This window comes from Anabrus simplex, chromosome 7, assembly GCF_040414725.1.
Source record: "Anabrus simplex isolate iqAnaSimp1 chromosome 7, ASM4041472v1, whole genome shotgun sequence".
NCBI classification, from domain to species: Eukaryota; Metazoa; Arthropoda; class Insecta; order Orthoptera; family Tettigoniidae; genus Anabrus; species Anabrus simplex.
In genome coordinates, this window is record NC_090271.1 from 278,711,614 (window position 1) to 278,725,398 (window position 13,785).

At 40.2% G+C, this 13,785-nt stretch overlaps 1 protein-coding gene across 5 annotated transcripts in view; it reads left to right on the forward strand.

Moving 5' to 3' along the window:
• The window catches only part of LOC136877547 (NAD-dependent protein deacylase sirtuin-5, mitochondrial), a 63,213-nt gene extending 57,689 nt beyond the window's left edge, over positions 1-5,524 (forward strand). For all 5 annotated transcript variants that reach the window (XM_067151676.2, XM_067151674.2, XM_067151675.2 and 2 more), the window contains exon 6: positions 5,144-5,524. In XM_067151676.2, the coding sequence (XP_067007777.1) occupies positions 5,144-5,198 (55 nt within the window). In that variant the 3' untranslated portion in view covers positions 5,199-5,524. The remainder of the gene's footprint in view (positions 1-5,143) is intronic.
• The last annotated feature ends 8,261 nt before the right edge of the window (positions 5,525-13,785 follow it).

Genomic DNA, 13,785 nt, shown 5'->3' on the forward strand with positions numbered 1-13,785 from the left:
ACCGTAGGTTACTGACGTATCTCACACATGCATTTTGACAACGTTGTAATCTTCTCAATAACTTGCCCCGGGCGTCTCTATAAATCGTGTCACAATAGTCAGAATGAAGGAAAACCAGAGCTTCTACCAGTATTTTTTATAGTTTTTCAGGAAATAAGTATTTATACCCGCGCAGCATGTGCAATGCAGAGAATGTTTTCTGAGTGATGTTCGTAATATGCGTCTTCCATGACATGACATCATTGAAAGTAACGCCTAGGACTTTTACCGATGACATGAATGGTATGTTAGTATTACGCAAAGTTATAGATGGAATCTCTGGTCAATTGACCTTCGCGAGTAGTTTCGGGTATCTAAGGATGATGGCTTGCGTTTTTGCTGGGTTTAACCTAAGACCACATCTCAAAGACCAAGAAGAAAACGATATTAGATCCTGATTGATTTTGTCTATGGCCGAAAATATTAGATTTGGAGATGTATGGAGGTACATTTGTATATCATCAGCATAAATATGGTATTTGCAGTGCGTTAGGGTTGGGAGACATCATTAATGTAAATAGAAAAAAGAAGGGGTCCTAACACCGACCCTTGGGGTACTCCACACTGCACAGACCGACAAGTTGATTTGTTTATTCTATCTGTAACACACTGCCGACGGCCAAACAGGTAGGACTGAAACCAAAGGAGGGCGCTGTCCGAGAAATGGAAGGAATACAATTTCGAGAGCAAAATGTCAAGAGAGTCAAAAGCTTTGCTCAAGTCGAGGAGTATTAAAACTGTCACTTCCTTGTTGTCCATAGCTTCTCGGATGTCTTCTGTGACCTTCAGTAGTGCCGTTGTAGTACTGTGTACTTGACGAAAACCAGATTGTAGTTGGTCAAGTAAGTTGTTAGCCATCATGTAGTCTGTTATTTGTCTATGAGTGATGAACTCTAGCACTTTGGATAAAGCAGGAAGTATGTAGATGGCTCTGTAGTCAGATAGTTCAGAAGGGAAAGCTACTTCTTTTTTAGAGGACGTATAATGCCCACTTTCCATATTTCAGGAAATGTGCTGTCTACAAGGGAAGAGTTAAATATGTTAATTAGTGCAGGTAAAACACATTCAAAATAATTTTTAACATTTCTATTCCTATACTGTCATTTCCTTTTGCCGTTGATATCCGATTTATAGCAAACCTGACTTGTGAGTGGGATGTTGGGTGGAAGTAGAAGTTTTCTCTATCTGTTCGCGTCTTTGCATAATTCCCATCTAGAACTTCCTGTTTCAGGGCTGCATTTAATGTGCAGTTAGATGAAAAATAATCGTTCAGTTTTTCCAAGGGTATATTTATTCCGTCGTCGTCTTATCCTTTGGTAATTCCAAAGTTCTTTATGGATTTCCACAATACAGCTGTTGAAACATTTGGTTGAATTAAACTGTGAGCATGTCGTAGTTTCGCGTTTCTAATCTGTTTGGTCGTAGCGTTTCTCAGTCTCTTATAGCTCAGTAGATTGTCAGGAGTGCAATGTTTCTTAACTCGTCTATAAGCAGCATCGCGTTCAGTCATTAGTGCTCTAATCTCATCTGAGAGCAAGGGAGCTGGCTTCCGCGTAACTCGAGACTTCTTTCCAGGGGCATGTCTATCGTATAGTTCAGTCATATGTTGATTGAAGAGAGTCACTTTGTCATTTATGTCTTTAAGTTTAAATATGTCATGCCATGGCACTGCAACTGCGTCTTGTAAAAGTTTATTCTTATCAATTCATCGTAGATCTTATATGAAATTATTTTTGGTTTGAACTTGGGACTTTTAATAGAATAGGCCATAAATATAGCATCATGTCGCGATATGCCTGGGACACTAATTTGACCGTGATGAAGAACTAATTCAGGTTGGTTAGTGGCAATGAGATCAATTAAAGTGTTTGATGTGTCTGTGTGATGTGTAGCATTGAGAGGGAGAAACATTAAATTCCAAGCTTTAAAAGAAGTTAAAAGTTGGGTTGTCTGAGGAGAGTTAGGTTCAAGAAGGTTTATGTTGAAGTCGCCCATTATAATTATATTTGAGTAATCAATGACTAAATCTTGTATTTGAGTCTCTAGATCGCATAAAAAACTCGCTTTCGGTGGTTTATATACTACACCCAGAAGACATTTTACTTCACTCACAGTTTTATTATTATTATTATTATTATTATTATTATTATTATTATTATTATTATTATTATTATTATTATTATTATTATTATTATTATTATTATTATTATTATTATTATTATTTAAAGGCACTCATTTGTATGAGTTACTCTATACAATATATATAAAAGGCAAAATCAAACTTTAAAGTCCATCCTTCTCAGCCATTCAGATAAACCGGGTGTGAAAACGAACAAATCATCAGGAGTGCCAGGGTGTCTAAAGATCAACTAGACCAACCAATCAACACCACTCGCACTGTTCTGTCCAACTTCCCAAACAGTCAACATGAACCTGTTATGGTGGATATCGGTTTGAAAATTCCCCTTGTAAACTCAATGCCCTTACTCAGATGGAACTTTCAGTGAGCCAACTGGAATGGATTCACAAAAGACCTTGACTCCAGTCTAGCTATGAATAATCTTCAGCCGACAGCAAATAACTACGACGAATTTGTTAAACTAGTTATCAAAGCTGCTAAGTCCAACATTCCTAGGGGTTACAGAAAGGAATATGTACCTGGATGGAATGAAGATAGTGAGGCTTTATACCAAGAATACCAAGTTCTGGAAATCAAACAGTGGGCAGACAGCTACTTCCACTCTTTAAATAAGAACAGTCAAGAGAAATGGGAAACTACACTCAAAGAAATGAACTTCGCAAAGTCAAGCAGGAAAGCTTGGAGAATCTTGAATCGGCTAACTGGCAAGCAACACCCCAAAAAGCCGCACCCTAAACCGAGTCCTGACATTATTGCCAACAGGATTGGTAGACCTCACAAGGACAAAGAGGGACAAGAATCATACCAGAATATTAAAATGTAACCTTTCTAAACTCAAGCGCAGTGCCCCGAGAAACAAGCTGCTTTCCAGACCATTTTTCACAGTGGAAGTAGAAAATGCAATTAAACAACTGAAAATCGGCAAGGCTGCTGGTCCCAACAACATCTACAATGAGTTTATTAAGAACATGGGCCCGCATTGTATATACTGGCTCACTTCTCTCTTCACTTACATACTCCAAGAGAACCGATTGCCCAGACAATTCAAACTGTCAAAAGTTATACCCATTCTCAAACCTGAGGACTACCCCAAAAGTTATCGACCAATAGCACTGCTCAGTTTCATATTCAAGCTTCTTGAACAAATCCTCCTAACCAGAATAGCTCCATTCATTGAAGCTGTTACTCCTCCTGAACAAGCTGGATTCAAACATGGACGCAGCTGCACCAATCAAGTTCTTGTCCTAACTTCGCACATCAAAACTGGTTTTCAAGGACAGCTAAAATCAACAGCTGTTTTTATCGACTTGACAGGTGCATATGACACTGTTTGGCAACAGGGACTGACCTACAAACTATTGCAAGTTGTACCAAGTCGAGAAATCTTGTATCTGATATCTAACATGCTTAGTGAAAGACAATTTGAAATGTTTCTAGGCAACACTAAAAGCCACAAATGAAAACTAAATAACGATCTACCACAGGGATCTGTTTTAGCACCATTGCTATTCAAGTTGTACATTCATGATCTACTGACCATAACATCAACTAAGTTCATATATGCTGATGACATCGCACTGGTAGCACAGAGTAATAACTTTGAAGACAGTGAACAAATTCTTATGGAGGACCTCAAGAAGATGTCAGCTTTCTTTAAGATCTGGAGATTGATTCCCAACACAATAAAAACTGAAGTATCTTGTTTCCATATAGCAAATTGTGCTGCAAAGTACAAACCAACAGTTCTGCTCAACGGACAAAAGCTGAGGTACAATGCTTTCCCAAAATATCTTGAAGTCACTTTAGATAGATCCCTGAGCTACAAAGAGCACATCACTAAGCTTTCTCATAAAGTTGCTGCAAGAAACAACATGCTGTATAAGTTCTGTGGTACCTCCTGGGGAGCCTTTGCTGGTTGTCTACGTTTAACTGGCATCAGCCTTGTCTACTCGGCTGCTGAGTATTGTGCTCCTGTCTGGTTGGAAAGTGTACATGTGAAGAAGGTAGACACAAAATAGAACGATACAATGCATTGCATTACTGGTACCATCAAATCAACTCCATGTCAGTGGTTACCTGTGCTGAGTCACATCCCTCCACCTCACTTAAGGTGGAAGCAAGCTCTACTAAGGGAAACTAAGAAAATCTTTGCATCACCCTCTTTGCCACTGCACCAAGAATTCTGCCATCCATCACAGCAGTGACTGCAATCAAGAAGGCCAGCAAGTGTCACTGCAGGGCAACTCATTGCAGATGGATTTGACCTAAATGATAGCTGGAAGCATGAGTGATCATCCTATGAGAACAAGTGCCCACCATCTTGATCCCACAAAGAAGCCAAATGGTTTTGACCTACCGAGGAACCTCTGGTGCTGTATCAACAGGTTACTCTATGATCATCTCTAATAAAAATGCTATTTGCTTTATGTCCCACCAACTACTTTTACAGTTTTTCGGAGACGGTATGGTGCTGGAATTTAGTCCTGCAGGAGTTCTTTTACATGTCAATAAATCTACCGACATGGTGCTGACATATTTGAGCACCTTCAAATACTGCAGGGCTGAGCCAGGATCGAACCTGTCAAGTTGAGGGTCAGAAGACTAGTGCCTCAACTGTCTGAGCCACTCAGCCTGGCATGATCAACTCTGATGTGAAGTGTAATCGGTTGAAAGAACATTCCAAAGAGGAGGGGGCTGGAACTAACAAATGAAAAGGGTACCGTATAACATTCCACCAATTAATGTAAGTTTCATATGCCTCTGCTCCTGTGCAAAAAGTAAGAATATGTTGCCAGATATACCACATAGGCCTTTTAATGTACAAAACTTGCTTTATTTCCACTTGACAATACACTTACAACTTCCTGATCAAACTTAATTAAGACTGTTAATTTTATCATTTCACTTACTGTCAGCAGCATATAAACTAATTCTAATGCTTTATGCTGTCTTTTCCTTTTCTAGGTTTCACTTCGAGGGACCCAGTGGAACAACTGTTCCTGAAGCATTGGCACCATAGTAGGATTTGTTCATGAATAGTTTATGTATGCAACATGGGATATAAAGTTATTTCTTAAAGAATCTCTTGATAGCTAGCCAGACGATTAAAAAAGTATTTTAATGGAAACAACATTATGTAAATATTATCTCAATACAAAAGGCTTTCATGAAGATTGGGGAACTTACGTTATCATACTGATTGAAAAGTTCTCCATCTACAGACTCTAGATTATAAACAGTATTGCTTATAATTGGATGTTAAGGTTTATTTTTCATAAAACATATTTTTCTAAATACATTCATATTTGAAATGTTAATATTATGTATAAAATGGTTGCTAACTTATATTTCATGGATTCATGATGTTTATGAACCTTTTCTGTGGAGCCTATAAAGTATCTGTATATTATGATGTGCGCCGTATGAATGAAAATATAAACCAAACAATGACTGACAATCCATCTTCGAGGGCTTTGTCTGTTCTCACATTTAAATTAATTACGGACTCTTGAAGTGTGTCATCATCATCATCATCGCTGTCGCAACTTCAACATCAGATACTCCGAACATATCAACGCCATTAAATACAACAGATTCTCCGCCATAGGACAACACATACATGACTCCAAGCACAATTTCACCAATATTGAAAAAGACATGAATATACTTAAAATCAAAAAAGGCTTTCACGGCCGCAGATCTTAAAATCACAGGAATAGAACCAGCTTTTGGGTGGTTAGGCCGTGTGCATTATGCAGAGTTTCGTCCAGACGTGCCATTTGGACTCATCAGCTGGAATGGCACGCCCCTCCAGGACTCTGCTTAGCAGAGGCAGACCAAACTGTGTGGTCCCGCCGTGTTAGCAAATCAAGTTTGCTAACCTGCTAAAGGAGAAATGACTTCTCCGTTTAAAAAAATGCTCCCCCATTGGAGATACAATATCAAAAAAGGCTTTCACGGCCGCAGATCTTAAAATCACAGGAATAGAACCAGCTTTTGGGTGGTTAGGCCGTGTGCATTATGCAGAGTTTCGTCCAGACGTGCCATTTGGACTCATCAGCTGGAATGGCACGCCCCTCCAGGACTCTGCTTAGCAGAGGCAGACCAAACTGTGTGGTCCCGCCGTGTTAGCAAATCAAGTTTGCTAACCTGCTAAAGGAGAAATGACTTCTCCGTTTAAAAAAAATGCTCCCCCATTGGAGATACAATATCAAAAAAGGCTTTCACGGCCGCAGATCTTAAAATCACAGGAATAGAACCAGCTTTTGGGTGGTTAGGCCGTGTGCATTATGCAGAGTTTCGTCCAGACGTGCCATTTGGACTCATCAGCTGGAATGGCACGCCCCTCCAGGACTCTGCTTAGCAGAGGCAGACCAAACTGTGTGGTCCCGCCGTGTTAGCAAATCAAGTTTGCTAACCTGCTAAAGGAGAAATGACTTCTCCGTTTAAAAAAAATGCTCCCCCATTGGAGATACAATATCAAAAAAGGCTTTCACGGCCGCAGATCTTAAAATCACAGGAATAGAACCAGCTTTTGGGTGGTTAGGCCGTGTGCATTATGCAGAGTTTCGTCCAGACGTGCCATTTGGACTCATCAGCTGGAATGGCACGCCCCTCCAGGACTCTGCTTAGCAGAGGCAGACCAAACTGTGTGGTCCCGCCGTGTTAGCAAATCAAGTTTGCTAACCTGCTAAAGGAGAAATGACTTCTCCGTTTAAAAAAATGCTCCCCCATTGGAGATACAATATCAAAAAAGGCTTTCACGGCCGCAGATCTTAAAATCACAGGAATAGAACCAGCTTTTGGGTGGTTAGGCCGTGTGCATTATGCAGAGTTTCGTCCAGACGTGCCATTTGGACTCATCAGCTGGAATGGCATTTCTCCTTTAGCAGGTTAGCAAACTTGATTTGCTAACACGGCGGGACCACACAGTTTGGTCTGCCTCTGCTAAGCAGAGTCCTGGAGGGGCGTGCCATTCCAGCTGATGAGTCCAAATGGCACGTCTGGACGAAACTCTGCATAATGCACACGGCCTAACCACCCAAAAGCTGGTTCTATTCCTGTGATTTTAAGATCTGCGGCCGTGAAAGCCTTTTTTGATATTGTATCTCCAATGGGGGAGCATTTTTTTAAACGGAGAAGTCATTTCTCCTTTAGCAGGTTAGCAAACTTGATTTGCTAACACGGCGGGACCACACAGTTTGGTCTGCCTCTGCTAAGCAGAGTCCTGGAGGGGCGTGCCATTCCAGCTGATGAGTCCAAATGGCACGTCTGGACGAAACTCTGCATAATGCACACGGCCTAACCACCCAAAAGCTGGTTCTATTCCTGTGATTTTAAGATCTGCGGCCGTGAAAGCCTTTTTTGATATTGTATCTCCAATGGGGGAGCATTTTTTTTTTAAACGGAGAAGTCATTTCTCCTTTAGCAGGTTAGCAAACTTGATTTGCTAACACGGCGGGACCACACAGTTTGGTCTGCCTCTGCTAAGCAGAGTCCTGGAGGGGCGTGCCATTCCAGCTGATGAGTCCAAATGGCACGTCTGGACGAAACTCTGCATAATGCACACGGCCTAACCACCCAAAAGCTGGTTCTATTCCTGTGATTTTAAGATCTGCGGCCGTGAAAGCCTTTTTTGATATTGTATCTCCAATGGGGGAGCATTTTTTTAAACGGAGAAGTCATTTCTCCTTTAGCAGGTTAGCAAACTTGATTTGCTAACACGGCGGGACCACACAGTTTGGTCTGCCTCTGCTAAGCAGAGTCCTGGAGGGGCGTGCCATTCCAGCTGATGAGTCCAAATGGCACGTCTGGACGAAACTCTGCATAATGCACACGGCCTAACCACCCAAAAGCTGGTTCTATTCCTGTGATTTTAATACTTAAAATCGTTAACAAAGGCCCCCTCTTAAACACTACTGAAAATTGTTTTATTCACCTTGACCAATACTTCAACCCCAATTTCAACTTAAATGACATTTCTGAAAAACCCGAAATCCTATTTGACTTCCTAATTCTTCTTCTCAAAAATTCTAAATTTCAAAACCTGAATTCAATTTTCCATGCCTTACAAAGTTCCTACCCACATTTTGTACCTCCAGTAACCCACCCTCCTAACCCACCCTAAACTACCCCTCCTTCATCCCTATTCTTATCCTTTCTCACCACCTTTCAACTTTAAACCCTTTTAATCTTTTCTTATCCACTAATCTTCTTTCTTTATTAATTTATTCTATTTTTCTTTTCACCCCTAAAAAAAAAAACTACATTGCCACCTTCATTTTGGGCCCTCATTTTCAAATTTAAACTCATGCCTTGCGTCCGCCAACTTTGACCACTTCAATCACGACCTGAATTTTTTTTACATTCAAGAAATAGCACACTGTGCATACACGTTTTCATTTGTTTCTGGTATTACGCTTTTTACCATTTTTTTCTATTCACTATTGTTTTTTCACATCAACTGTTCTAAAAATCTTCATAATTACGTATTCAATTATATTGAATCGTATTATAAGTATATATATGTACATTTTCGTGAACTAAGCAAATACTTGATCATTAATCTATCCTTCAATCTCCATCAGCGTATGAAACTACAGCACTTGACGTTGTAAACACTGCACCGATCTTCTGGAGCTTGCAAGTTACTTCGGTTGAGCTGCTCGTCTTCGGCTTCTTCATGACTTTAGATCTTCATATTTGGATTGTGTTGTGACTTTGTGCCTGACGGTGTATGCAGTCTGACTCATTTAACTGTTCTCTGCTTTTCGTGAACATTGTGAGGCAGTGCCAAACATTGCGTGTGCCGTGCTGATGCTCAGAAGATTACGCATTACTTCTTTTAAGGGACTTACATTCCACTTCGTCTGAATTTTACAGTGCCTACCCCCGTCATTTTTATATCGCCTCTTCAACTGATATTGTGTGGACTTGACCGTTAACTTCTTTCTTACTTATGCATTGTTTTTCGAGTTATAATCGGCTGATGATGACCCAGACTGGGGTCGAAACCGGTACCATTTCCACTTTTAATTAAATAAGAATGTAATCTCTACATCTTTTATTTACTTGTATTGAATAGGTTGAACTACCATATTTATTATTTCAATTTAACTTTAATCGCTGTCGTTGTCAATTTCCCTTTTCCAACTCCAGCCAGGTCAAGATTTTAAGTGGAAGCAATGTCAGAACTTAGCTAAGGGCCCCGTGGTTACCAACCCACACTCCTAAGTTGAGAATCCCTAGGGCCCCTTTTATTTGTTTTTTTTTTTTACAACAGGCAGGGGATACCATGGGTGTTGTTTTACCTCTCCCACCCACAGGGGGAAATCATGAAGAGATCTGTTCAGTCAGTCAATCATTCATCATTGATCAGCATTATGACTGTCGCCCAGGTGGCAGATTCCCGAGCAAATGTTTACCTAGTCTTTTCTTAAATGATTTCAAAGAACTTAAAAATTTATCAATCATTTGTTTGATAAATTATTCCCTTTCCTAATTCCTCTTCCTATAAATGAATATTTGCCCCAATTTGTCCTCTTGAATTCCAACTTTATCTTCATATTATGATCTTTCCTACTTTTAAAAGCTCCAATCAAGCTGATTCATCTACTAATGTCATTCCACTCCATTTCTTCACTGACAGCTCCTCTCCTTACTCCCAAATCTTCCCATCCCATATTTTTTGCAATATTTTTGTAACACTACTCTTTTGTCACAAATCACCCTGAACAAATCATGTTGCTTTCTTTTCAATCTTTTCCAGTTCTCGTATTGAGTAATCCTCGTGTAGTCCGGCCCCACGGTGTAGGGGGCAACACGTCCGCCTGTCACCCAGCGGCCCCAGGTTCGATTCCCGGTTTTTAGTTGTAAATGGTTAATATTCCTCGCCTGGGGACTGGGTGTTTGTGTCGTCCTTAATGTTCCTTTCTTCACATTCAACACTACACTTCCTCTATTCCAATTACACACAGGTTCATATCTCATGGTGCACGTAGGGGTAAAAGGTCTCTATAGGTCGACGCCCCGAACAAACAGCATTTTAATAAAAATATTTTTAAAAATCCTCATGTGGAACCCTTCTCTAACTGGGGTTTTACCAGAGACTTATACACCCTCTCCTTTACAACCCTACTACAACCCCTAAATACTTTTGTAACCATATAAAGAGATTTGTAACCTTTATTTAAAACCTTCTTAATGTGATTACCTCAATGCAGATCTTTTCTTATACAATAAAAACTCTTATATCAGGACTAATGTGGTGCCAGGTGGTCCGGATAATACAAAATACGGGTTTTGCAGAGTATAATTAAAATACAGCCAAATTCATACAAAGACACTACAAAGCTTTATTTTGTAAGTAATTAGGATTGTAATACCTTTACACACTATTTATTAATATCAAACACAGCACTCTATTTAAATACAGTATGAAACATCAAAAACCGGGCGAGTTGGTCGTGCGGTTAGAAGCGCGCAGCTGTGAGCTTGCATCCGGGAGATAGTGGGTTCAAATCCCACTGTCAGCAGCCCTGAAGGTAGTTTTCCGTGGTTTCCCATTTTCACACCAGGCAAATGCTGGGGCTGTACCTTAATTAAGGCAACGGCCGCTTCCTTCCAACTCCTAGGTCTTTCCTATCCCATCGTCGCTATAAGACCTACCTGTGTCGGTGCGACGTAAACCCACTAGCGAGCGAAACATTAAAAAATTATAAAAAGTGCAACAAATTAAAGCCTAAATTCATGTTTCTTTACAACAGGTTTTTTTTTTAGTTTTTTTTTTTTAATGAAGGTTGTTATCATAGCCTGTTTAACATGCTGTAGTCTTTTACCTTTTTATTCCCTGCCATGCTTTGATTGTAACACTAATTAAAAGGATACAAATTGTGCAACTTCACTTTAGCCAGAAAATCACTACCACAATAAAAATATTCTACTACAACGCTCATGACTAACGTAGATAAGGCAATACATTAGGTACTTAATTTTGCTGAGTGCATGAGTCAGCAACCTCCCCATTTCTCGCAATCCCACTGTGCACTTCCATCTTGCATTCCTTCTTATGCTACTGTCCAACTCAGTACTGTAGTTCACTACATCCCAGACCAAAAATATTAATTTGTCTTGTGCATTATAAAAATAATAATCTCTGGAAACCAGGCCGGATATCAGAAGGCTGGATATGAGAGGTTGTACTGTATTTACACCTAAGTACTTACAGTGATCCCCATGAGGTTCTGGTCTTCGGTAATGTTTAATGTATCTCTTCGGATGTCTTGCAACATATAATCAAGGAACCATGATAATTTGCTTCAAATCTGAAGATGTGTACATTGTCCTGAATCCATAGGCTGATTGGATCACCAACAGCTCTAATAGGCCGTTGGGGTGTCACTAAAGAAGTGTACAAGGGAAATGAGGAGTGAGGTAGTGATGGCATCAGAAGCTGTATTACAATAAGTACTGCAAAGCTTCACTTCAAAACTAACAATTATATTACCAAAAAAAAACAGTTATATTTAGAATATGAATTTTGTTACTTTAGAACAGGGCCTCTGAAACGCCCAAAATCTCAGCGTGCAAATCGAGGCGCAAGAGCTCTGTGCACTGTGCATCGGTTCCACTTGACTCGGACCAACGCTTCGTTTCTGGGCTACTCGGCTAAGCTCGGATCTACTCGGCTCAACTCAGCTCGGATTTGGAGCGCTACGGAACAAGTGTGGAAGAGGGAGACGGGGGAGCGAGTGAGACAGGCGTGAGGAAATAGAGAGTAAGCGCTATTGCTCCAAATCGAGGAGTGGGGAGTCTGCACTCTGGTCAACCAAGCGAAGTGCAGTCTACTTTATCCCGTAGCAGGTAGCCTTCTTCGTCGGGTTGTGAATCAAGGACCTCAAAAGTTTTCCATCCCTCAACCACTCCCTTCTTTCCTCCACTATTTCTTCTTTTTTTACTCCTCTCTTCTTAAGATTCTCCTCCACCATATCCTTCCACCTCTTTCCAGGCCATTTCTGCTGTCTTCCTCCCATTATTTTCTCTGTGAATAATCACTTTGAAACTCTATCCTCTTCCATTCTCATCATATGTCTATACCATTTCAGCTTACTGATCTCTATCTTGTCTTGCAGTTTTGGGAATCCAATTCTCTCCCTGATTTCTATGTTTCTGATTTTATCCCTTCGTGTCTTCCCAGTAATTCCCCTAAGGAATTTCATCTCGACTGCTTGGATTCTGCTTTCATCATGTTTTGTTGTTGTCCATGTGCCCACCACGTATGTGAGAATTGGTGTGTAGTATATAGAGTAGAGAATTTTCTTGCATTTCACTGGGACGTCCCAGTCCCACAGCATACCTTTCACACATTGGTAAAACCCATTGGCTTGTTGGATTCTCTTTCCAATTTCTTAATTTATTTTCTCATCTTCTGCAAGTATACACCCCAAATATTTGAAGCTTTTCAAAACTTCTAATTGTCTTCCATTTACTTCAATATCCCCTCTTTCTTCTCCATTCCTTCTCATCATCACTACTGTCTTACTCTTCTCCACACTTATTTTCATTCCATATTCCTCTATCTCCCGATTCCATACAGTAACTTTTCCTTGTACAGTACTTACATTTCATCTTCTCCCCATATTACTATGTTGTCAGCAAAGAGTAAGGCCTTTGTCTCTTTGTCTCCCATTTTTTGTTGTACACTCTTGCAGATTTCATTCATGACTGTGATGAAGAATAGAGGAAATAATATCTTCCTTGTCGAAGTCCTGTTCCTACATTGAACCAGTTTGTTTATCCTACTTTAGTTTTCACACTACTTACACACTTTTCATACATGGCTTTGATCATTTATACTTCTGCTCCACCTACCATCTTTTTTATCAATGCATCCAAGACCAGTGTCCGTGGTACATTGTCATATGCCTTCTCAATAAATATAAATGTCATTGTTAAATACTTCCTGAATTCTCATCTTTTCTCCATCATGTCCCTTAATGCAAAAATTAGATCAAAAGTTGATCTAAATTCATATTATTCTTCATCCATGTTCCTTTTCTACTTTCATCCTCAGTCTTCCCTCTAATATCCTCTCAAAGTTCTTCGTTACATGTGAAATGAGAGTGATTCCCCTATAGTTGCTACATTCTTTCTTATCACCTTTTTTTAATATTGGGATTATCAGACCTGTCCACCAATCTTTTGGTACTACGTTTTTTTCTTCCATATCACTCAAAATCTATATTTCCAAAGTAACTCTATTGGTCTTGCTGCCTTTATCATCTCTGTAGCCACCTCATCCACACCTGATGCTTTTTTTCGTGTTCTTTATAGTTTCTTCTCCTCCCGAAGGTATCACCACCTTGACGAAGGCAAAATACATTTTGCCGGGTGTTTGGAGGCTTGCGTGTTCAAATGATCCTTTGAGCTATGCCGGCGGGAGCACACGCTCCTGGTAGGGCCACCCAAGCCGGACAGGTCTAAGGTGATGATCCAGACTAAGAGTATTACCCTGGTCCTCTAGGTTGGGGGTTGGGCGTAGGGTTAACTCCCCTACGTCATAAAAAGACAACTGTTACAGATACCTTAAGACATATTACAGGAAAAGC